This window comes from Ornithorhynchus anatinus, chromosome 17, assembly GCF_004115215.2.
Source record: "Ornithorhynchus anatinus isolate Pmale09 chromosome 17, mOrnAna1.pri.v4, whole genome shotgun sequence".
NCBI lineage: Eukaryota > Metazoa > Chordata > Mammalia > Monotremata > Ornithorhynchidae > Ornithorhynchus > Ornithorhynchus anatinus.
Window position 1 is genome coordinate 38,325,223 of NC_041744.1, and position 25,792 is coordinate 38,351,014.

Below are 25,792 nucleotides of genomic sequence, written 5' to 3' on the forward strand. Positions count from 1 at the left end.
CACCTTGCCCCCTCCTACCTCATCTCCCTTCTCTCTTTCTACTACCCACCTCATACATTCCGCTCCTCTGCCACTCATCTCCTCATGGTCCCCCGTTCATGCCTATCCTGCCCTTGACCCCTGGCCCACGTCCTACCACTGTCCTGGAATACCCTCCCTACTCACATCCGCCAAACTCTCTTCCCCTCCTCAAAGCCCTACTGAGAGCTCACCTCCTCCAGGAGACCTTCCCAGACGGAGCCCCCCTTTTCCTTCTGCTCTCCCTCCCCCCCAACCTCTGCTTTTTGCCCTTCCCCTCCCCTCAGCACTGTGCTCATTTGAATATTTCATTCATTACCCTATTTATTTTGTTAATGAGGTGTATATCTCCTTGATTCCATTTATCTTGATGATGTTGTCTTGTTTTTGTTTTGCTCTGTTTTGCTTTGCTGTCTCTCCCATTTAGACTCTGAACCTGTCATTGGGCAGGGATTGTCTCTGTTGCCAACTAGTACATTCCAAGTGCTTAGTACAGTGTTCTGCACATAGTAAGCGCTTGATATTGAATATTGAATACTATTGAATGAATGAATGAATGAATACTTCACTCTGCTGTCTGGATTACCTTTCTACAGAAACATTCTGGGCATGTCACCCCCAACCTCAAAAATCTCCAGTGGTTGCCCATCAACTTTCACATGAAGCAAAAACTCTTCAATATTAACTTCAAAGCTCTCCACCACCTCACCTTGACCCCTCCTGCCTCACCTTCCTTCTCTCTTTCTACAGCCTAGCCCGCACACTCCACTCCTCTTCCGTTATCATCTTCACTGTGCCTCATTCTCACCTGTCCCACCATCGACCCCTGACCCACGTCCTAACTCTGGCCTGGAATAATAATGGTGGTATTTGTTAAGCACTTACTATGTGCAAAGCACTGTTCTAAGTGCTGGGGGGATACAAGGTGATCAGGTTGTCCCACGTGGGGCTCAAAGTTTTAATCCCCATTTTACAGATGAGGCACTGAGGCATAGATAAGTTAAGTGACTTGCCCAAAGTCACACATTTGGCAAGTGGCAGAGCTGGGATTCGAACTCATGACCTCTGGCTCCCAAGCCCGGGCTCTTTCCACTGAGCCACGTTGCTTCTCTCTGTCCTCACATGTGCCAAACTAGCTATCTACCCTCCCACTTCAAAGCCCTACTGAGAGCTCACCTCCTCCAGGAAGCCTTCCCAGACAGAGTCTCCCTTTTCCTCTGCTCCTCCTCCCCTCCCCATCACCCCTACTCCCTCCCTCAGCTCTACTCTCTTCCCCGCCCCACGGCACTTGAATATATTAGTACATATTTATTATTCTATTTATTTTATCATTATCATGTGCATATATGTATAATTCTATTTATCCATTTTGATGCTATTGATGTCTTTCTGCTTGTAATGTTTTGTTGTATGTCTCCCCCTTCTAGACTGTGAGCCCATTGTTGGATAGGGATTGTCTCTATCTGTTGCCAAATTGTCCTCTCCAAGCACTTAGTACAGTGCTCTGCACAAAGTAAGCACTCAATAAATATGATTGAATGAATGAATTTGCCTGCTGTATGTCCCGTGTGACCGGTAAGTCACCTAACATAATAATAATAATAATAATAATGTTGGTATTTGTTAAGCGCTTACTATGTGCAGAACACTGTTCTAAGCACTGGGGTAAACACAGGGGAATCAGGTTGTCCCAAGTGGGGCTCACAGTCTTAATCCCCATTTTACAGATGAGGGAACTGAGGCACAGAGAAGTTAAGTGACTTGCCCACAGTCACACAGCTGACAAGTGGCAGAGCTGGGATTTGAACTCATGAGCCCTGACTCCAAAGCCCATGCTGTTTCCACTGCGCCACGCTGCTTCATCTCAGTGCCTAAGTTTCCTCAACTGTAAAATAAGGAGTCAAACCTCTTCTCTTGCCTACTAAGACTGTGAGCCGTATGTGGAACCTGATTATCTTGTATCTACCCTCCTAGTGCTTAGTACAATACTTGACGTATAGTAAAAGGTTAACAAATACCATAATAACAAAGATGATGATGACGATGAAAAGCTCTGGGTGTGGGGAGATTTCTGCTGCAGGATTGACCTTGATCTCACCAGTCAATCCATGGTATTTGTTGAGCATCGTGGTATTTATTGAGGTTATGCAGAACACTTAGGAGAATACAATAGAGTTGGTAGACATAATCCTTGGTCTCAAGAAGTTTACAGTCTAAAATAAATTACAGATAGGGCAAGCAGTAGAGTATACAGATATGTACATAACTGTCTGTGGCTTGGGTAGTGTGAGAATCAATCAATCAATATTAAGGTAATGCAGAAGAGAGGGTAGGGTGGGTAAATGAGGGATTAGTTAGGGAAGGCCTCTTAGAGAAGGTATGATTTTAGCTGTACTTTGAAGATAGGGAGACTGGTGTCTTGGATCTGAAGGAGGAGGGAGGTGCAGGAAGGAGGGAAGACATGGGCAAGACAGGCAAGATTGAAATATAGCAAATAAATTGGTGTTAGAGGAGCACAGTATATGGGCTGGGTTGTACAGGAAGATCATATGAGGGAGAAAGCTGATTAAGTGACTTTAAGCTGATAGCAAGGAATAGAAATTCTCTTTGATATGGAGGTTCATGGGCAGAGATTCTTGAGGTTTTTAAGGAGAGGTGAGCCATGCCCAAAACAATTTTTTAGAGAAATTATTGTGGCAACAGAGTGAAACATGGACTAGAATGGGGAGAGGCAGGGATCTTAGCAGGGAATGAACAGCAGAGCTCTGCTTCCTATACAGCCAATCCTGAATAATCATAGTGGTATTTTATAAACATTTACAATTAACCAAGCACTGTATTAAGTGAAGGGTTAGATGGAAGATAAGTAGTTTGGACACAGCTCCTGTACCACTTGGGATTCACAAGTCTATGGGGAAGGGAAGACAGTAATTAAATCTCCAATTTACAGTTGAAGAAACGAAGTCCCAGAGAAGATGTGATTTGCTCAAGATCACTCAGCAAAGGAGTGGCAGGGCCAGAATAAGAAGCCAGGTCTACTGACTCCCAGCCCTGTGTTTTTTCCATTAGGCCACGCTGCTTCTCCAAAGTCATCTGGAGTAACTGTGAACTTCTCAGAAAATGTTTGGTCAATACAGTGTTCTACTGAGAAGCAAGAAATAAGCCTTCCTGCCTGTACAAGCAGATCTAAATATTAGAGGAAAAGCAAAACACCATAGCTCCTTGGGGTTTTCCTGGGCAAATCAGATCTGGTAAAGCAACTAGAATGACCTTTTGCTAAGGCATCCATTATGAACTGAAATGTGATGATGAAACCAAACAGAAATCTGCTTAAACCTGCAAGATTTCCTCTCCAGGCTGCCACAGTGCCCCCAAAATGCCACAGAAGTCTCACTGCTACCAGATGGCACCTCTGGAAATGCTGGTAACCAGGAGAACCCCAAGGAGATACAGTGTTTTGCTTTTCGTCTAATATTTAGATGCTATTTGTACAGGCAAGAGAAGCAGCGTGGCTTAGTGGAAAGATCACGGGCTTGGGAGTCAGAGGTCGTGGGTTCCAATCCCACCTCCACCGCTTGCTTGCTGTGTGATCTTGGGCAAGTCACTTAACTTCTCTGTGCCTCAGTTACCTCATCTGTAAAAATGAGGGTTAAAAAATGTCAGCCCCACGTGGGACAATCTGGATACCCTGTATCTGCCCCAGCGCTTAGAACAGGGCTCAGCTCATAGTAAGCGCTTAACAAATACCATCGTTATTATCATTATTATTTCCTGCCCTGAATCCACAGCTATAATGGCACTCCCCTGAAGTGTGGGCTTGGCCTGACTGACCAACGGCCACTAAGGCCCTCAGAAAATCGCTGGATGAATTCTACGAAGAGATATCCTTGGAGTGGTTATGGAAGGAAACGGTTGTTCCGGGCCCAACTTCGCCCTCTACTGGGGACTCCGAGGAGAGAGTAGAGGCTACAGTTCAGGGTGGGGGATATGGGATATGGGTGAGGCAGTTCTGCGCCCTGGACCTCGGGCTGGGGCTCTGTTTTAGGGCCTGGCTCAGAGACGGAGCTCCACCTGAGGTGAGGCTAAATCGATCGGTCCTAGGAGATCGCCCAGGGCTGGGGCTGGTCCTGACCCTGGGCTCTAGGCTGGGGTCCAGGACCAGGAATCAATATCAAGAGGGCCCTGGGCCTGGGCTGTGCTGTGCCATCAGAACCAGAAGGAGGCGCCTGGACCACCTTAGAGGCAGCCTCACCACTCATTTCTTGGCAGTTATTTCCGGCCGGTCGGGCAGAGCTGTTCACTTTCAGTTGGGCTGGAAGTTCCCAAGCACCAGCGGCCCTGAAGCTGACCAGAGCAGCCCCTTTTCCAGCATTAATGGCCAGGTACCTGCTCTTTTCCCTGGCACAAAGATCAATCAGGGTGGCTGATGTGACGGGAAGCAGAGCTTTCCTCAGAAAGCCTCCAGTCGGCCTTGACTCGCCAAGGGGTTTTGGGGTCTCCCGCTGCAGGCCCAGCGATTACCTGCACAAGAGCATTGTCAACACCCTGCACTACCAGGAGAGCCTGCCCCGGTAAGAAGGGTCTTATCATGCCCAGGTGGGGCTCCCTTTCCCTCCCTCCCTCCTTCCTTCCCTCTTTCCCTCTCTCCTAGCAGGGCCATGATGTCTTCTGTCACCTGTTTCTAATGGACGCCATGTCAGACACTCTATTTCCACTTTTTTTAATCCATCAATCAATGGTATTTATTGAGCTTTTAATGTGGGCAGACCACTGTACTAAGTACTTGGGAGAGTAGAAGTGATCACTGCCCACAAGGGGCTTACAATCTTTAAGCACCAGACCTTCCTCTGCTGCACTTCCTGCCATGGGGTTTGAAGCAGTATCACCTTCACAGGCTTGGGAGGGGAAGCAGTGGGGCCTAGTGGAGGGAGCACAGCCTGGGAGTTCTAGGCTCCTGGGTTCTATTCCTAGCTATGCACTTGTCTGCTCTGTGACTTTGGGCAAACCAGCTAGCTTCTCTGACCCTCAGTTTCCTCATCTGTAGATACCTATCCTCCCTCCCCCATAGACTGTGACTCCCCCCTTGTGGGAAAGGAACATGTCCAACCTGATTATCTTCTATTTCCCCCAATGCTCAGTACAGTAAAATAAGAACTTAACAAATACTATTATTATTAATGCAGCAGCTCTAGATCAAGAGGAAGGGTCAGGAGTTCTCCCAAAGAAACACTCTGGATTTGAACTCAGCATACTTCTGTCAAATGGAGAGTATGGCATCATGCTTCTCTGAGTGCCCAGTTTAAGTAGGGTGGCCTAAAGTTGGGCTTTATACTGGGCAGTCTGATTTTCAGCAGGCTTGTTCCCTGTCTGGTTCCAATATGGGACCAGAGTTTTTATGTCTGTAGATTTTCTCCACTGCTGCTGAGTTTCACAACTCCAGCATGGCAATGACTGAGTTCATATAGACCTGAGAGGGGAGAAACACCTCATCCAAGTGTTTCTCCAGAGAAATACTCTATAGTCACACAGAATTGGTGTTCTTGTACAAAATAGCTGTTAAATGATAATGATCAAAGCCTTTCCTAGTTCATAGGAACTTTATTCATTTTTTATTTTATCCCAGCCTGAAAATTTAGCCTCAGCCTTTTATCATCTTTAGGATTTACGAGTGATCTGGGATACTCCACTTTATAATAGGATCTACACCAACATCATCCAACATCATTTTTATTTATTTTCCATTCTTTCGGTGCCTTTCTCGAAATGTTTATAATTTGAGGTTGCTACTTTGCATTACCTAGACTAAGTCCCAGCAGTTGTAGCCATTATACATCATCCTCTAGGGTGAAAATACAACAACAACAACAACAAAAGAAAATGTCTTAATATTTTAGAAAAATCTCTCCAAGATAAAGTACATATTAAGGAACTCATTTTAAGGTGTTAAAAAGAACAAAGATTCCAAATTGAGTAAATGGCTTTCTAGCAGGCAGGTAAAGTCAGAGAACAATAGTATGTTTGGGAAGACAGGATACTAAGAATTATTATCAAGGTGTCTACTAAGCACTTCATATGCGCCAAGCACTGGGGTACGTACAAGATGATCAGGCCAGACACACTACCTGCCCCACATGGAGCTCAAAGGGTTAGTGGAAGAGAGAGCAGGTATTGGATCCTCATTTTACAGATAAGGAAACCTAGACCCAGAGAAGTTAAAGTCACATAGCAGGCAAGAGGTAGAACTGGGATTAAAACCTAAGCACAGGCCTGTGCTCTTTCCACTAAGTCATTACACAAGAGGTTGAAATATGATGAGAATTGTGGGGTTTGGCTCACTGCTGCTCTGATTTAGGTTCTGCCAAGCACTGTTATTTATTTTGCCTTTGTGGCAGACATTTCAGCCAATCTGGATGGGTCGGATTAGGGCTAGTTTCAGTAGATCAACCTTAAAGCAATAGTAATCTTTACTGGGGAGACACTGACTCAGTCTTCTCCCTTTAGGCTGCCTATTCCCAAGCTAGAAGACACAGTGAAGAGATACCTCAATGCCCAGAAGCCTCTTTTAGACAGTGGTGAATACAGGTACTGACTTATTAAATATATCTGCTTTCTGAGTGGGCCTGCACAGTCTGGATGGGTGAGGGGTGAGGGGAGAGAGAGGGAAACAGAGAAACAAAGATGGACCGAGAAGGAGAAGGAGAGGGCAGGAAAAGAGAGGGAGGAAGGAGGGAAGTAGGGAGACAAAGAAAAAGAGGAAGAGAAGGATGGGGGCATGAGGAGAATTTAGAGAGAGGGAGGGAGAGACAGAGGGAGAATGAGAATTTGGGTAATTCAGGACCCAAAATCTGGGTAATTCAGGATTCCAAACCAGCCCTTTCCCCTGGGTTGCTTTATGTGAACTAGTTATTTCACCTGAGAAATCCCACTGTTTGTCTCTGCTTTCTGCATCATTTCAGAGTGTAAAACCTCTTTCAAAACCTTCCATTTATAATTGTTTCATGCACAGAAGTACCTGAGTAATGCCATCTTGAATCAGGCCAGTCCTGGGTTCTGGGTTTGTCACAGGGTGCTAGGATGTTTGGAGGAATCGAGTGAAGTTGCTCATCTGGCCTCCCATCCTCCCAGTTAGCAGTGAGGCGAGATACTCAGCAGCCCCTCCATCCGTAGCCTTCTAGTCATCCAGGGAGGACTGCATCCCTGTATCTAACCAAGCCCTTTTGGAACCTGATGGTATCCCGAGCTGCACAACATCTTCTGGGAATATATTCCATGTCCTCCCCTGTTACTGGGGGAAATTATTTTTGTTTTGTTTTTTTAATAGTATCTGTTAGGCGCTTACTATGATTCAGGTACTGCACTAAGAACTGGGGTAGATACAAATCATGTGGGGCTCATAGTTTTAATCCCCATTTTACAGATGAAGTAACTGAGGCACAGAGAAGTTAAGTGACTTGCACAAGGTCACACAGCAGACAGGTGGTAGAGTGAGGATTAGACCCCAGATCCTTCTGACTTCTAGGCCCATGCTCTATTCACTAATCCATGCTGCTCCCCAAGTAGTTCATTCATTCAATCGTATTTATTGAGCACATACTCTGTGCAAAGCATTATACTAAGCACTTGGGAGAGTAAACTATAACAACTAAGAGACACATTCCCTGCCCACAATGAGTTCACAGTCTGGAGGGCCTCACAGTCTTGTGCCTGTGCATTGTCTATGCATTTAGATGTGTATCTTTTCATATTTAGCCCATGCTCAACCCCACACAACACTTATGTATACCTACTTCAGCTCCAAAATGTCCTGTCTGCATGCCAGTAGACAAAGTTGAACAATAATTCAATGTTCTTCCAAACCTCCTGACTCTCTTAGGAAAACAGAGAAACTGAGTCAGAATTTCAAGGAAGGTATTGGAAAAGAACTGCATGAACATCTGGTTGCTCAGGATGAGCTGCGACAAGATACCAGTTACTACTCAGGTAGGAGAGGCCTGTGGGGCAAGTGGACTTGTGAGCAGGGAGGTTGATGGCAGTGTGGTGCAGTGATTGCTGAGAAATTCAGAGGTGGAGATGGTGACTCCTGCTTCTCTCTCTGAAATAATCTGCCAATCAATTAATGGTATTTGTTGAGTGTTTATGCAGAGTAACTGGCAGAGACTAATACAACAGAGATGGCAGTCATGTTCCCTGCCCACAGTGAGCTTACAGTTTAGAATGGAAGACAACCATTAGTAAAAGTGAATAATTTATACTATATCATGTAAAAACATATACAAAAGTATTATGGGGTTGATGGTGGGGTGAACACCAAATACCAAAAGGTCACGGACCCAAATGCTTAGAGGAGACCCAAATGCATAGACTTGCCCTAGGGTGCTGGGGTTAATGACACAGTTTTATAAATAATGGTCATCTATTCAGTTGCATTTATTCAGCTCTTACTGTGTGCAAAGCACTGTACTAAGCACTTAGCAAACTGTCATACTTGTTACTTGGAAGTTTTTACTCGTACTTGGCACTTGGTACTTGTTAAGTGCTTACCATGTGCCAGGAACTACTATTGCTGGGATCTATACCTGATAATCACATCTGACCAAGTCCCTGTTCCCATATAGGTTTTGCACTCTAAGGGAAAGGGAGAACAGGGATTTGATCCCCATTTTACAGATGAGGAAACCGAGGCAGATAAATTAAATATAGTCCAAAGTTACACGGCAAGCAAGTGGAGGAGCCAGGTTTTTTTTTTATGGTATTGGTTAAGTATTTACTGTGTGCCAAGCACTTTACTAAGCGCTGGGTAGATTTAAGCTGGTCAGGTTGGACATAGTCCATGTTCCACATGGGGCTCACAGTCTGAATCCCCATTTTTCAGATGAGGTAATTGAAGCACAGAAAAGTGAAGTGACTTTTCCAAGATCATACAGCAGACCAGTGGTGGAGCCAGGATTAGAACCCAGGTCCTCTGTCTCCCATGACTGCTCTTTCCACTAGGCCATGCTGCTTCTCTTAAAAGTTCTCTTTTTGTTCTCTTTCTTCCCCTGTAGACAATCCTCAGTCTCTTTCTCCAGCTCTTCCTCAGCCTCCCAACCTCTCAAATTATGTATATCTCTTAAGGGTGTGTACTTCTTGCCTCACTCACTTTACAGCTGCTCCCGTGGAAACTCATCTGCTCCCATAGCTTCAACTACCACCTCTCTGCTGATGACTCCCAAATCTACCTCTCCAGCCCTGACTTATCTCCTTTTCTGTAATCGTGCATTTCCTCTACCTCCAGTCCAGCTCACTATGTCCAAAAATGACCTCCTCATCTTCCGTCCCAAATCTTCTCCTCCACCTAAACTTTCCATCACAGTTGACACCATCGCCATCCTCCCTGTCTCTCAGTCCTGCTTTTGTGGACTTATCCTTGACTCTTCCCTCTCTTTGAAACTTTATATTCAGTTTGTGTCCAAATCCTGTTAGTTTTTCCTCCTCAAAAGGGCCTGCCTTTTGCTCTGTATCCAAACAGCCTCCGTACTAGTTCAGGCACTTGTCATGTCATAGTTTGTCTTCTATACCAGCTTCCTCATTGAGTGTCCTACCTCCAGTTTATTACTATTACTGTTAACACTACCATTGCTCAGTCAGCTCTCTTGCTCCTCGCTTATCCACTCTCTTCTCCCACTACAACCCAGCTCTCACCTCTTTTTCTTCTCAAGCTCACTTACTCATTTTGCCTCATTCTCATCTCTCCCACTGCTGACCTCTTCCTCAGACCCTTCCTCCCGATTTCCTCCCCCTTCATTTCTCACAGATCACTGCTCTCCTCATCTTTGAAGTCCTTCTGGAATGACATCTCCTCCAGGAGGCCTTCCCTGATTAACCCTTTGCATTGAAATAGGGGTTGCAAGACCCTAGTTTACTTGGATTCTGCATTACTATAAGTATGAGATGGAGATGCAAATATCATAATACATACAATATGGCTAAGTGAGCATCTGACCATATAATACCCCTGCTACAGGGATGCAAAAGGGATTCATTAGGATAATTGCAGTCAATCCATACACATGTAGGTAGGAGAATAGGTCATAAAGAAATGGGAAAATAGTACCATAGCAGCGTCCTTCTGGCTTGAGTGAGCCCTGGGTTCTCAAGCAGACCTTCTGCTCTCACACTGTTTCCGGTTGCCTAGTGTCAGCTGCAGCATTTCTGGACCCAAGGTTGAGGTTCAACTCTCCAGATCTTTCCAAGGTCTTATATACCATTGGCTGTCGAGCATACATAAATAATAATAATGATGATTGTATCTGTCCACTGGGGTGGATACAAGCCAATTGGGTTGGACACAGTCCCTGTCCCACATGGGGCTCACAATCTCAATCCACATAGGTAACTGAGGCACAGAGAAGTGAAGTGACTTGCCCAAGGTCACACAGCAGACAAGTAGGATGACAGGGTTAGAACCCATGACCTTCTCACTCCCAGGCCTGTGCTTTATTCACTGTGCCATGCTGCTTCCCTGCCTATGTGCAGCTGGACCTCTGGGGCTAATCGGACTGTTACCTCCCTGCGCATCTTATCAATCAATAAACATTTCTTCCCGTTTTGGGTCCATTCAACTATCTGCAGGACTGCTCATTGTCTTTGCATAAGACAACAAATCAAAGTGTTAGGAAAACTGTTGTGTTGGACTCCCAGAATATGTGGTCAGCATTCGGCACAACACCCCACATTCCTCTGGTTAGCCCTGTATTTTCCTCCTCAAGTACAATGTTCTTGTGCAAGACTGACGACTATATACACAAGCTACAAAGTCAGCACTTCCACTCCATTTGAGCACTTAATTACTCTTAACCTCTTAGCTCTAATATGTGTATTTTTCAAGTACTAATTCATTCAATAGTATTTATTTATTTCATTCAATAGTATTTATTGAGCACTTACTATGTGCAGAGCACTGTACTAAGCGCTTGGGATGAACAAGTCGGCAACAGATAGAGACAGTCCCTGCCGTTTGACAGGCTTACAGTCTAATCGGGGGAGACGGACAGACAAGAACATATACCCTTTTCCTTCTTTCTCTTAGTTGGAACTTATTTTAGTGTCTGTCCCCGCTTTTGGACTGTTAGCTCCTGGAGGACAATGATATTGTCTACTACTATTTATTGCTTAGCATAGTGGTCTTAAATGTTGATATTTGTTAAGCGCTTACTAGGTGCCGAGCACTGTTCTAAGCGCTGGGGGAGATACAGGGTAATCAGGTTGTCCCACGTGGGGCTCACACACTTTTAATCCCCATTTTACAGATGAGGGAACTGAGGCCCAGAGAGGTTAAGTGACTTGCCCACAGTCACACAGCTGCCAAGTGGCAGAGCTGGGAGTCGAACTCATGACCTCTGACTCCGAAGCCCAGGCTCTTTCCACTGAGCCACGCTGCTTCACGCTGGTCTTCCCAGTTGATGTTTAGTAAATATTATCAATTAAGTGGATGATGCTGGGTGACTTCTCCTTGCATCAGGACTTGGGAGGCAGACCTGGCAGTCCCTAGAGTGGATTTGGAGATTCAATTTCTGCCCTGTAGCTGCCACTGGAACCAGGAAGAGCGGTGACCAGATTCCAGGGGTTCAGTAGCTACCTTCTCTGGGATTCTAGGGTTAAGGTGAAAGGGTTGGAAATAAGCCCAGCCTAGAGCTGAGGAATTAGACTTACAATGGAAACTCCCAGGCAGGGAGAAATAAGACCAGCTTTGCCAGAGGTCCATAGGGAGAGTCACTGCAAACAATTTTCCTGGACCAAAAGGCGTTGAGGCCTTTGAAACTGAGAGGAATCTAGGTCCTGCTGAGTCACTTCTACCCCCCTCCAGCTGTCCTTCAAGAGTCCTGCAGGTTTGGCTAGTTCTCTGGGCAGAAATAAGTGTCTCCCCCTCTAGACTGTAAGCTGACTGTGGGCAGGGATCACTTCTACCAACTCCGTTGTATTGTACTCTCCCAAGTGCTTAGTACAGTGATCTGTGCTCAGTAAGCAATGAATAAATACAACTGATTGATTGATTCTGATCTCAGAGGTGTTCCTTCAGTCATGCCAGTAGAGGACACCCACTCATCTGATGGAGGAGGATATGATGGGATGAGGGTCCCTTCCCTCCTTCCCCACAACCAATCCTAGACTTCATATTGTTCTGGGGTCACAGAGGCAGTTCTGCATATGAACAGATCCTGCAAATTCCAGCCAACCCTGATAAGCCCTCCCAGTACCTTCTTTCTGTTCAGACTGATTTTGGTAGGAAAGGTCTGCCCAGTGGCTACGTAATCCTGAAATGGATATATGGATGCACATGGTCATCAATCAACCAGTAGTATTTAGTGAGCACAACACAGTGAAGAGTAGTGTATTAAACATTTGGAAAAGTAGACCCTACAAGAAGCTTACAATCTAACAAGAGAGGCAGACATACCATAGTTTACAAATGGGAGGAAGAGGGGTATTTAAATTGCTAGGTATAAAAATGCAACAAGAGGTTGTGAGGGCATAAGTGCTAAGGAGATGCCAAAATGCTGAGATGAAGAAGTGTGGCCTGCTGCAAAGAGCATAGTCGTGGAAGTCAGAAGACATGGGATCTAGTACTGGGTCTACCATTTACCACTTGCCTGCCATGTGAATCAGGGAAAGCCTCCTTGAGGAGATGGAAATTTAGAAGGACTTTGAAGATGGTGAGAACTATGAACTGGTAGACTTGAAGGGGGAGGGAGTGAGCAGGTTGGAAGAGTCAGGAGAAGGAGCTCCAGGGAGAGCTGAGCTTTTTTGTGGTATTTGGGTTTTTTTGTTTGTTTAAGGGTACTTTTTTAAGTGTGCCTGGCACTGTATTAAGCACTCGAGTAGATACAGCCCCGCTTGGGGCTGATTGTCTTAATTCCCACATTGCAGGTGAGGTGCCTGAGGCACAGAGAGAAGTGAAGTGACTTGCCAAAAGTCACACAGCAGACAAATGGCAGAGCCAGGACCCAGGTTCTTCTGTCTTCCAGGCTTGTGCTCTTTTCACTAGGTCGTGCTACTTCTCCATGCTTCATGGGAAGAATGTTGAGTACAAGCTGCAGCGTAGTAGGAGAAGAGAGCAGATAGGTAAGAGTGAGAGAGCTGATGGAGTACCTTAAAGCCAATGGTCAGAGTTCCTTTTTTAGGCAGAGATAGCAGGGAGTGTTTGAGGAGTGGGGAGACATGCACAGAACAATGCTTTAAAATAAATGCAGCATGGCCTACTGGAAAGAGCACAGGTCTGGGAGTCAGAGACCCTGGGTTCAAATACCAACTCCGCCACTTACCTTGAGCAAGACACTTAAGTTCTCTGTGCATCAGTTCCTTGATCTGCAAAATAGGGATTTAATTTGTGTTCTCCCCGCTACTTAGGCTGTGATTCCCATGTGGGAAAAGGACTGTCCTCAACTTGATTATCTTTAATCTACCCTAGCACTTAGAGCTTGACACATAATAAGTGCTTAACATACAACACAGTGATTATTATTATTATTATATGCCCCATGCAACAGAATGAGGTATAGACTGGAGAGGAGAAGGCATGTAATCAATCAGTCAATTAGCCAATCAATCATGATTAGACTGTAAGCCCGTGATTAGACTGTAAGCCAGTCGAAGGACAGAGACTGTCTCTATCTGTTGCCGATTTTTACATTCCAAGCGCTTAAGTGCAGTGCTCTGCACATAGTAAGCGCTCAATAAATACTATTGAATATTTATTGAGCTCTTACTGTGTGCAGAGGACTGTACTATGCTTGGGAGAGTACAATACAACAGTATAAACAGACACATTCCCCACCCACAACAAATCTAGAGGAGTTTACAGTCTAGAGGAAGCTGGGAGACCATTGAGAAGGCAGATACAGTACTCAAACCAGGATATATCAGGCCTCTGGACCAGGTTGATGGCCATTTGGATGGAGTGGAAGGGCTGGAGTCAGGAACTGCCAGCAGAGATGTGAACCTGTTAGTGAGGGGTCCAAGACTCTGCTGCAGACACAGAATGCCCAGAGATGAGAGGGATTTTTTAGTGGATTGATACTGTGATGTTCCTGTTTAACCTTGCCATTTTCTTCAACTCTCTCACGTCTAGAAATGTGGCTGAACACATACCTGACTCTCCGCAGCCCGCTTGCCTTCAGTACTAATGTAGGGTTAGCTTTCCACCTGGACCCAAACCCGAGCCACAATGACCAGCTCACCCGGGCAACCAACCTGACTGTTTCAGCCCTCCGGTTCCTCAAGACCTTCAGGGCTGGCTACCTGGAGCCAGAGGTCCTGCACCTCTACCCAGAGAAAACGGACACTGAGGAGTTTAAGAAGCTCATTCAGTTTGTCCCTCCTTCTCTTGTCTGTAACGTGGCCTCTATGGTCAATGTCTACCCCTTGGATATGTCCCAGTTTTTCAGACTTTTTAACACAACCCGCCTGCCCAGGCCTGGGAGGGATGAGCTGTTCACGGATGAAAAGGGGAAGCACGTTCTGGTGCTACGAAAGGGAAATTTCTATGTCTTTGACGTCCTGGACCAGGAGAGGAACATAGTGAAGGCGGTTGAAATCCAGGCTCACCTGAAGTCCATCCTGGCTGACGACCTCCCTGTCCCTGAGTTCCCTCTGGCCTACCTGACCAGCGAAAACCGAGACATCTGGGCCCAGCTGAGGCAGGAGCTCTTGGATAATGGCAATGAGGAGGCCCTGAGAAAGGTAGATTCAGCCATGTTCTGCCTGTGTCTGGATGACTTCCCCATCCAGAACTCTGACCACCTGTCTCACAACATGCTACACGGCGATGGCATGAACCGCTGGTTTGATAAGTCCTTCAATCTCATCCTGACCCAGGATGGACAGGCGGCTGTTCACTTCGAACACTCTTGGGGTGATGTCCTGACCTTCCTCCGATTCCTGGATGAAGTCTCTAAAGACAGCAGCCGGTCCCCCGCCGTCACCCCCCAGGACCAGTCAGAGGCCGTGGCAGCTGACTCCTGCACAGCTGCAACCCGCCTCGAATTCAGGTTGAATGGAGCCATAAAGGCAGGCATCTCCAAAGCCAAAGAGAACTTTGACCTTACCAGAAGGACTCTGACTTTACGGTTTGTAGAGTTTGCCAGTGGTGGGCGAAACTTTCTGAAGGACCACAAGGTGAGCCCAGACGCCATGGTTCAGCTGTCTTACCAGATGGCTTTCCGGGTTATGCATGGTCAGACCGTCCCAACCGATGAGTTTTGCAGCACCGCAACCTTCAAGCATGGCCGCACTGAGATTATCCGTCCTGCCTCTGTCCTCACCAACCGTGCAGCCAAGGCCTTGGTCCAGGAACCTTCCCCAAGAAGTGTGGAGGAGCTCCAGGGCCTGCTTGCTGACTCTTCCCACTACCATGTCCGCCTGATAAAAGAGGCAGCAATGGGTGAGTGTCGCCCCTGAGACTGGGCAGCTGGGCAATGGGGGGTGGCTCCTGGGAGATGGGGACTCCTTGCCCCTGTCTCACCTGCTGGAGGCTTTCAGAGGGAAGCAAAACCCTTCTGCTATGAGGTGACTGAGCCATGGGCATTCACTGGATGGACACAGGACTTCCAACCTCCTCAGCACACTGAACAGGAGAGCAGAACAGATGGGCTCTGGGAGGATAGGGCATGAGGAACTCGCTCATAGAGTGGATAGTTATTTGGTTTGTCCAGGACAGTCTGGGTTTTGGCTGGTCTTATCCATGCTGAGTATGTATATGGCTCTGGGCACCACTGTACTTAGTGTTTTAACTTTAAATAACCAGCCTATTCTGCCTCAGCTCTTGCTGCTGACTTCTGTAGCTCGAAAGTGGTGCATTTAGTACTAATAATAATGAGAATCAGCCTGACCAAATGGGTAGAACACAGGTCTGAGAGTCAGAAGGACCCAGAAGAACCTCCTACTTGTCTACTGTGTGATCTTGGGCAAATCACTTAATTTCTCTGAGTCTCAGTTCCCTCATTCGTAAAATGGTGATTAAGACTTTGAGTCCCATCAATTAATTTTCCGAGCGCTTACTGTGCAGGGTACTGTACTAAGCGTTTGGAAGAGTATAAACAACAATATAACAAACACTACAGCTTACAGTTACAGTCTAGAGGAGAAGACAGACATTAATATAAATAATTTATACATAATAATATTTCAATATATGTAAGCACTGTGGGGCTGGGGTGAGTGGTGAGGAAAGGGAAAAGAGGAAATGAGCATAGTTGGGGAAGGCCCCTTGAAGGAGATGTGCCTTCAATAAGGCTTTGAAGAGGGAGAGAGCAGTTGTCTATCAGATTTGAGGAAGGAGGGCATTCCAGGAGAGAGGCAGAACATAGGTGAGATGTCAGCCACAAGAGATGAGACTGAGGTACAATGTGAAGGTTGGCATTAGAGGAGTGAAGTGTGCAGGCTGGATTGAAGTAGAAGAGTGAGATAGTAGTAGCAAGGTGAGATAGGAGGGGCCAAGGTGGTTGAGTGCTTTAAAGCTGAGGGTAAGGAATTTATTTTCGATGCAGAGGTGGATGATGTCACCCTTCTCCCGGGGATGGGTTTGATGCAGTGAGAGAAAGAGACCAGAGTCAAGGGCTGAGCCAAGCAAAATTTATTCCATATGGCAAATTGAACTTCGCTTTGGGGAGGGATATAATTATTTAATTATATTGGAGCCTCCATATAGGAAGGAATATATCTATGAATTACTTGCATGTGGCGAAGCACCAAACTCCTGCTAATGAAAACTTCCCACCTGGGAGTCCATGTATTTGTCTCTTGCACGTGGTGAAGCACCTAGCTCCCACCCATGAATGCTTCCCACTCAGGAGGAATTCACTTATGTGTAACCTGCCAGTAGCGAAGCACCAAGCTTCCTCCCACAAATGATCAGCAAGACACTCACCCATCCTCAAGTCCCTCACTTACTGTGCAGGTTCCAGAGACAGAGCAGGTGACCAAAGTTCTGGGCAGTGGAGATAGGCAAGCAGCTGCTGTAAATCCTGGCCCACTGCTCAGAAGGTCAGAGGTGGCAGGCTTTTATTCCCTACACTCCCAGGCCGTTCCAGCTTCTGGTCTCTGCTTGCCCAATCTCCGCCCCCTCTCCCATACCTTATTTGGTTGGCATAGGAGTGAAGGACACCTTAGGTATTCTGGCCTGGGATATCTATTGGTTTCGGTTGCGGGAGTGGTGTCCTGCTTGCACTTCCGAGTTCTGATTTGCTGGCTCAGACAGTCATGAGACAGAGTTTGACCTTGACATGGTGGGTGCCTCAATTCACCTTAGAACAAATGGGCAACCACAGGAAGGTCTTGAGATGTAGAGAAGCAGTGACTGAACGTTTCTATAGAAAAAGATCCTGATAGCAGAGTGAAGTGTGGACTAGAGTGGGGTGAGAGAGGAGGCAGGGAGGTCAGCAAGGATGCTAATACAGTAATCAAGGCTGGATAGGATAAGTGATTAGATTAACGTGGTAGCAGTTTGGATAGAGAGGAAAAGATTGACTTTAGTGATGTTGTAAAGGTTGAACCAATAGGATTTAGTGATAGACTGAATATGTAGGTTGAATGAGGGAGAGGAATCAAGGATAACACCAAGGTTACAGACTTGTGAGACTAGAAAGATGATGGTGCTGTCTACAATGATAGGAAAGTCAGGAGGAGGACTGGGTTTAGGCAGGAAGATAAGGAGGACTGTTTTGGGTATGTTAAGTTTAAGGTAATGGCATGTTAAGTTTGAGATAATGGCAGGCCAAGTAAAGATGTCTTAAAGGCTGGAGGAAATGTGAGACTGCAGAGGGAGAGAGATCAGGACTGGAGATGTAGATTTGGGAATCATCCTCATAGAGGTGGTAGTTGAAACCATGGGAGTAAATAAGTTCTCCAACAGAACGGATGTAAATGGAGATTAGAAGGGGATCTTGAACTGATCCTTGAGAGACACCCATAATTAGGGGGTGGGAGGTAGAGACTGGGATATTGGGACATGGACTAGGCTCAACCTTACTAGCTTGTATCTACCCCAGTGTCTAGTACAGTGCCTGGTGCATAGTAAGTGCTTTACAAATACCATAAAAAATAATGATTGTGCTATTTATAATTATTTGTCAAGTTGAGGTGCTACAATATAAGCAGATAAGACACAGTCTGATTTTCCCAGAAGTAGTGGATGGAGCCAATTTCACCTCTGGACATTCATGTGGGTTTACAGGGCTGGAAAACCACAGGCAGAAAGTGGAAGGGGGAGGAAACTTTCTGGGCTCTTGGGGTCATTTAGAGAAAGTAGGCCCTCTCCCTTCCTTTCTCCTGCTTTCTAGCCCCACCCCATTCCATGTCCGCACATAGAATTTAGTTGGAGAAGTGGCTAAGTGGGCTGCTAAGTGGGCTACGAGTGAGTTATATTCTGTGTTCTTTATCAACTTCTGTACCAACCCTGTCGGGGCCCTTTCCAGAAAGACTTTTGCCCAGGCACCAGGCCCAGGCCCTCACCCATGTACTGATAAGTTGATGACCTATAAAATGAGGTAGGTGGTTGGGGGAAGGAAGGTTTTTTCTGTCCCAAAGTAGTCTAATGTCTAAAGCCAGTGCTGACCTTCAAAGTTTCAGAAGTCTCTGTTCCAGACTTAGTTGAATCAATCAGTGTTTTTTATCGAATGCTAACTGGGTTCAGAGCACTGAACTAAGTACTTGGGTAAGGATAATAATTATGGTATTTGGCAAGCACTGTAATTATTTGCTTTGGCAAACTGTGTGTCAAACACTGTTCCAAATGCTGGATAAATATAAGTCAATCAGGAAGGACACAGTTCCTGTCCCACATGGGGCTCACATGGGGCCCATACAATAGAGTTGGCAGACAAGACCCCTGTCCTCCAGGAGCTAACAGTCTGGTAGACTTCTAGGGCAGGAGGACATCTCAAGCTTTGGTTTCTTCCACTCCTGATCTGATAAGTAATCCCAGAGAGACTGATGTCCAGTGTAACCTACTTTTAAAAATCCACAGGGAAGAAAACTTCACAGCCTTTCCCAGGTACTCGATTTAATGGTTATCAAGCTCATGATCAGTAAACTCTCTGAACTTACCCAGCTGCATTGTAATTCCATTTTCTCTTGTTCCACCATCTTTGAAGATGAAGAACAGCTGGCCAATATCCTCTTTATAATCAACCTTCATCATCCTAGGGAATATTTTGGTTTTAGCCCTATAACTGAAGATGCCCAGGAAGGCCATTTTTAGTCAGAAGGCTGAAGGGCAGAGTTCCACAGGTGGTGAGTTCATTGAAAGTCTGCAGTGTTGAGGGAGAGAGAAAAACAATAGAAGAAGCAGGGTAGCCTAGAGGAAAGAACACAGCACTGGGAGTCAGGAGACCTGGATTCTAATCCTAGCTTTGACACTTTTTTTAATAGTACTTTTTAAGCATTTATGATGTCTGTACTAAGCACTGAGATAGATACAAGATAATCAAATTGGACACAGTCCCTGCCCAACATAAGGCTCACAATCCAGATAGGAGACAGTAGGATTCATCCCCATTTTACAGATGAGGAACCTGAGGCACAGAAAAGTTAAGGGACTTGCTCCAGATAGTGGCAAGAGCTGGAGACATTTGCCTGCTAATAATAATTGTGATATTTGTTAAGTACTTACCACTGCACTAAGCTCTGGGTTAGATGATAATAATAATAATAATAGTATTTGTTTAAGCATATAGCATGTGTCAATCACTGTTCTAAGCACTGGGCTGGATTCAGATAATCAAATTAGACACAGTTCCTGTCTCACATGAGATTCACAATCTAAGTAGGAGAAAATAGATATTGAATGCCCATTTAACAGATGAGAAACTGAAGCACAGAAAAGTTAAGTGACTTGCCCAAAGTCACACAGCAGGCATGTGTAGAGTCAGGATAATAACACATATCCCCTGATGACCTGGCCCATGCTTCTTCCACTAGGCTGCTGCTTCTCTGCTGTGTGACCTTGGAAAAGTCACTTAACTTCTCTATGCCTCCATTTCCTAATCTATAAAATGAGGTTTAAAATACCTTATTCTCCCTTCCACATAAATTGTGAGACCAATAATAATAATGATAATACAATAATAATAGTGATGATGATAATTGTGGTATTTGTTCATCACAATGTGCCAGGCATCATACTAAGCACTGGAGTGGATATAAGAAAATCAGGTTGGACACAGTCCCTGTCCCACATGGGGTTCACAGTCTTAATCCCCATTTTACAGCCTAGGTAAATGAGGCACAGAGAAGTTAAATGACTTGCCCCAAGGTCACACAGCAAACAAATGGAGAATCAGGATTAGAACCCAGGTCCTTCTGAATCCCAGGCCCATCCTCTATCCACTAGGCCCTGCTGCTTGGTTATCCTGAATCTACTCCAGTGCTTAGCACAGTGCTTGACAAAAAGTAAGCACTTATTTATTTTATCAACGAGAAAGAATTAACTCTGTTTTTTTTTCTTAAGGAAACAAAAAAAGATAGAATCATGACACCATATTCTGTCTGGTGTCCTTTTTTATTTATGACAATTTGGCATTTCCAATCCCATCCTCAATATGTAGGGTCCATCCTCATCCTTCCATGGCATTATAGGCACATCCCTATCTTGACACTTTAATCTCAGAGGCAATTATCTGAATGAACCCCAAGCAGCTAGTATGGCTATGGTACAGTGCTCTGCATGCAATAGACACTCAGAAAATGCCTATAATTAGACTCTCATAGGTGCTTAATATGGTGCTCAGAATACTGTTAGTGCTCCATAAATAATAACAAAGATGGATTGATAATAGATGGTAATGATGATGATAATGGAAAGATATCTCACTTTCTTCCCCAGTCCATTTGTGGACAGCATCATGGGTCGGCTGGCAGTCTGCAGGACTGTAACAGGAACAGGGACTGTCTGACCTATCATATATCTACTGCAGCACTTAGTTCATTGAGTGGCACACAATAAGTGCTAAATATAAAGATACCACAATTTATAAAGATATAAAGATACCACAATTCTTATTTATCTCTGTGAGGCAGCAGGAGCAGCAGAAATTACTGACTTCCCTGCCCCATCCCTACCTGTTTCATAAGTTCACAGTTGTGGATCCTGAGGAACAGAGCAGGGTCCCCAGAGCTCCTACCCATCTAGCCATTGCCCCAGCATGGCCTAGTGGATTTAATAACTTACTTCTGTCCAATTTATCGTCTGAGAAAGTGACCGACTCATTGGTGTCTTGCTACGGTGGATGAGTCTGAAGGCTCCTATGGGAGTTGGGTTTTCTTACCTCACCAGTTCCAAACCAGGATTTCTCTCCTTTGGTGTTGAATGAACACCCTAGGGCCCAGGGCCCAGGGCCAGTTCAGGGCTGTTTTGGAATTGCATTTTAGAAAAATGCTGTGAGAGAATTAACTGGTCTTGTCTGTTTCCACAGGCCAGGGGTTTGACAGACATCTGTATGCGCTGCGTAATCTATCTGCATCGAGACGGGAGGCACTCCCTGAGTTCTTCCAAGACCCAGCATATGTGCGACTCAACCACATCATCCTCTCCACCAGGGCCATAGCCAGCCCGCTGCTGAAAACCGGGGTGGTGGCGCCAGCCACACCTGACGGCTTTGGTGTGGTCTACTCCATTCACAAAGACTGTCTCACCTTCAGTATCTCCTGCTATTCTGTGAGGGATGCCCAGGAGTTCTCCCAGGTGGTAATAACTGGCCTCGAGAAAATTGTAGCTGTGCTCAGAGGCAAGCCAGACAAAATTTAGTCTTTTCGCTTTCCATTTTCTCCATTTCTGTTTGCCTTTCCTTTCATGTCTGTCACCAACCCTCGTTGTTAGACTGTGAGCCCCTTGGGGGCCAGGACCCGGTGTCCCCTCCTCTGTGTATTTCTTTTCCAGCTCTGAATACCCTGTTTTGTTGACAGTATATTGAATTCCATTCATCCTTCTACCATCAGAACCTCGGGGAAGAGGAGAGGCTGGGAGCTGTTTGGATTGGCCCCTATCCTCTTCCCTAGGCTTAAACCCTTCCCATCCTCCAAGTACACCTGCAGGGGACAGATATGAGCCGGGTCACCCTAGGCAAGCAGGCTTTCTGCAGGGTTTTGGTGAAGGCAAAACTGCTCTTGGAGGATTTTCCCTGCATATTTTCCCTGAGCGTTTGAACGTTCCTAGGGAAAACAACTTGAACTTAACCTAAAGCACCATGGAAGCCTGTTCCCCTTCCTGAACTGACACTCCATCTTCACCCTGGCCCCACACCACCCCCAGGGTCCTCATCTCCCAGGGCACCAGCTCCAACAGCAACCAGTCTGGTGAGTTGGGAAGGAAGCAGGAAAATAAAGATGCCCTTAGGCGGGGAGCATACTGACAGAAGGATACTTGACCCCACTCCCCACTGTGTGCCACTTTTGTTTGAGTTTCCCAAGGGTACCCTTTCATGGGAGCCAGTATGCATAGGCTAGCTCCCAGATTACTGGGTGTTTTCCTGAGGGAAACAGACATTGCACCAGGCGGAAGACCTAAGGGTTAGAGCACTTCAGGCCTGCCTTCCAATTCTCCCCTCGGCCTCTAGACTGGACCTTCTCACTCACGCTGACTGACTAGGATAGGCTGAATCCTTGCGTGGAAGTTGTGCTTCTAACCACCACCCCACCACCAATATTACAGGCATAGAGAGAATGACTGGCCTTGACATTTTGTCAGCCATCAGAACAGATCAGTGGCTGATGGGTATCACAAGGCTCATACCCAGGTTTTCTGGTTTATACATACAGACGCTAATAGTACCTTCTTTTTTCTGTGTGTTGATAGTCTGGGATTTGTTGTTAAAATTTATGGTTCTTTTCAACTATCACCTGTTGACTCTTTTACATGTTACCTTTTGATGGACTTGGCAAACCTCATGCTTGATCTGTGGTGTCTTCTGTTCAATCTCTGTTGCTTGTTAGAAATAAATGATTTGAGTCTCAATAAAAGTGCCTACTTTGAATCAAACTAGGTCATCCCGACATTCGTTCAGTAATCTGAAATGAAGCTGAATGTGTGATTTCTATGTGAAGTAGTGGAATTTAACTTGTGAGGTATTCTTTCATTGGTTTTCTTTAGATTAAGTTTACCATCCAGCATTTCTAACTTATATGACCGTTTCAGCCTTGCAGTAATAACAATTGTTATATTTGTTATGCGCTTACTATAAGCCCAGCAATGAATTAAGTCCCCCTGGGGTAAATGCAAGATAATTATGTTTGACATAGTCTCTGTCCTACCAAAGGGCTTCCAGTATAGGTAGGAGGGAGAACAGGTATTGGAATCTCCATTTTAAAGATGGGGAAACTGAGACAAAGAGATATTAAGTGGCTTGTCCAAGGTCACATAGCTGGCAAGTGGTGTAACTGGGATTAGAACCGAGGTTCTCTGACTCCCAGACTCATGCACTTTCCACTGGGGCACAGTGCTTCTCCTATTGACTTCCCAGACCCCTGGGGGATAGAGTTGGGGTAGCCAACAGAGCTGGGATTGACTTGCCCACCTCACAAGTGGTACTTCCTGGCCTCTAATTGCTGTTTCAGGATCTGGTGTTTGAGGTGAGTGTGTTGTCTGGAATTAGCTATGGAAAGACCAGTTCCCGGGAGGCCTGGAAGAAACAGATGGGAAGGAGACGTAGTAGGGATGCAGGGGCAGTGGCTTGGGGTGGCCACATTGCAAATAATAATAATAATAATGTTGGTATTTGTTAAGTGCTTACTTTGTGCCAAGCACTGTCCTAAGATACAAGGGGTAGATACAAGGTAAGCAGGTTGTCCCACGTGGGGCTCACAGTCTTAATTCCCATTTTACAGATGAGGTAACTGAGGCACATAGAAGTTAAGTGACTTGCCCAAAGTCACAAAGCTGATAAGTGGAGGAGGCAGAATTAGAACCCACGATCTCTGACTCCCAAGCCTGTGCTCTTTCCACTAAGCCATACTGCTTCTCTGCAAAGAGACCAGTAGGATCATTCACTGGGCCAAGGAACCACACAAGCCCACAGCAGTGGCACTAGTATCCTGGCACCCTCCACCAACTGGACACCACTGCAGCCTGAGAGACCAGTTGAAAGAGGAAGGAAGCCCCAGGAGAAGGGGAGAGTGATGTAGAAAAAGAGACTGAGGTGGGCCAGGAGAAAGAGGCAAAATGGGGATGAAGAGAGGGGGAAAAGACATAGGGTGGAGGCCGGGGAGGAACACGGGAGAAGGAGTGGAGACAGAGTTGGGGAGGGAACCAATGACAAGACCAGCAAGAGAGAGTAGAGGTGAAAGCAGTTCCTTGGAGGTGAAAACATGCAAAAGCAGAGAACTAGGAGACAGGAGACCTGGGTACTAACTACTCCATCTAACTATGGACTACTTCATCACTAAATCAGTCACTGCACTCTATTAAGCCCTGGGAACAGTAGAGAAGCAGCGTGGCGCAGTGGAAACAGCACGGGCTTTGGAGTCAGGGCTCATGAGTTCGAATCCCAGCTCTGCCACTTGTCAGCTGTGTGACTGTGGGCAAATCACTTAACTTCTCTGTGCCTCAGTTCCCTCATCTGTAAAATGGGGATTAAGACTGTGAGCCCCACGTGGGACAACCTGATTCCCCCGTGTTTACCCCAGCGCTTAGAACAGTGCTCTGCACATAGTAAGCGCTTAACAAATACCAACATTATTATTATTATAGATACAAACTAATCAGATTGGACAGAGTCTGTGTCTTACATGGTGTTCACAGTCTTAATCCCCATTTTACAGATGAGGAAACTGAGGCCACTGAAGTGGAGTGACTTGCTCAAGGTCACACAGCAGACATGTCAGAGCCGGTATTAGAACCTATGACCTTGCTCTATCCACTAGGCCAGGCTGCTTCACCATAAGGAGCTGCATATAGATCCTGGTTACCACTTCAGGCATTGACATAGGGAATGTGGACAAAGCCCAGCCACCTCTAGTGATAGTATCTCATTCATTCATTCATTCATTCATTCATTCATTCAATAGCATTTATTGAGCGCTTACTATGTGCAGAGCACTGTACTAAGCACTTGGAATGTACAATTCGGCAACAGATAGAGACAATCCCTGCCCAGTGACAGGCTCACAGTCTAATCAGAGGAGTCAGATGGATAAAAACAAGACAACATAATCACGATAAATAGAATCAAGAATAAATAGAATCTCAGAAACAGTGCAGGGCTTAGGTGCTTAATTTGGCCTTTTCACAGGATTGAGGACAGAGCCTGGGTGTACTGTCTGGCATTGATTCTGGGTCTATCTGCAGAGACATTGTGCTTCTTCTGGCCTTGATACAGGGGCTGTGGGCAGAGCCTGTGTTTCTCTTCTGGCACGGACATGGGGACTGTACATAGACCCTGGGTAACTCTTCTGCCATTGACACTGATGTGGACAGAGACTGGGCACTTCTACTGGAATTGATATAGGTACAGTGGTCTGAGCCCAGATACCTCTCTGACACTGAAACAGGAGTGTGGTAGAGACTAGGTGCCTCTTCTGGCATTGACACAGGTGCTGTGGGAAGATACTTGTGACATCTAACACTGACACAGGGACTAGAGGCAGAGCCTGGGTGCCTCTTGGGGCATTGAAACTGGGTCTGTACATATAGCCTAGGTATCTTTTCTGGCCATGACAAAGGGGCTGTGAACAGAGCTTGTGCAACTCTACTGAGCATGTTTCAGAGACTGTGAGCTGACCTTGTCTGCCTCTTCTGGAATTGACAGAG

General features: G+C 45.9%; 1 protein-coding gene across 3 annotated transcripts; it reads left to right on the forward strand.

The window, feature by feature from the left end:
* The first annotated feature begins 3,860 nt into the window (after positions 1–3,860).
* Positions 3,861–23,026, forward strand: LOC100083621 (carnitine O-palmitoyltransferase 2, mitochondrial-like). 3 transcript variants are annotated; one of them, XM_029081623.2, is made up of 5 exons: positions 3,861–4,589; positions 6,520–6,600; positions 7,892–7,998; positions 14,126–15,436; positions 21,465–23,026. In XM_029081623.2, the coding sequence occupies exons 1-5, from the start codon at positions 4,393–4,395 to the stop codon at positions 21,794–21,796; spliced, it is 2,028 nt and encodes a 675-aa protein (XP_028937456.1). In that variant the 5' UTR covers positions 3,861–4,392; the 3' UTR covers positions 21,797–23,026. The 3 variants fall into 3 exon arrangements, with proteins under 3 accessions (XP_028937456.1, XP_039770470.1, XP_028937457.1); XM_039914536.1 differs by having other exon boundaries at positions 3,861–4,400; XM_029081624.1 differs by lacking the exons at positions 3,861–4,589; positions 7,892–7,998 and having other exon boundaries at positions 6,519–6,600.
* Positions 23,027–25,792: the final 2,766 nt, after the last annotated feature.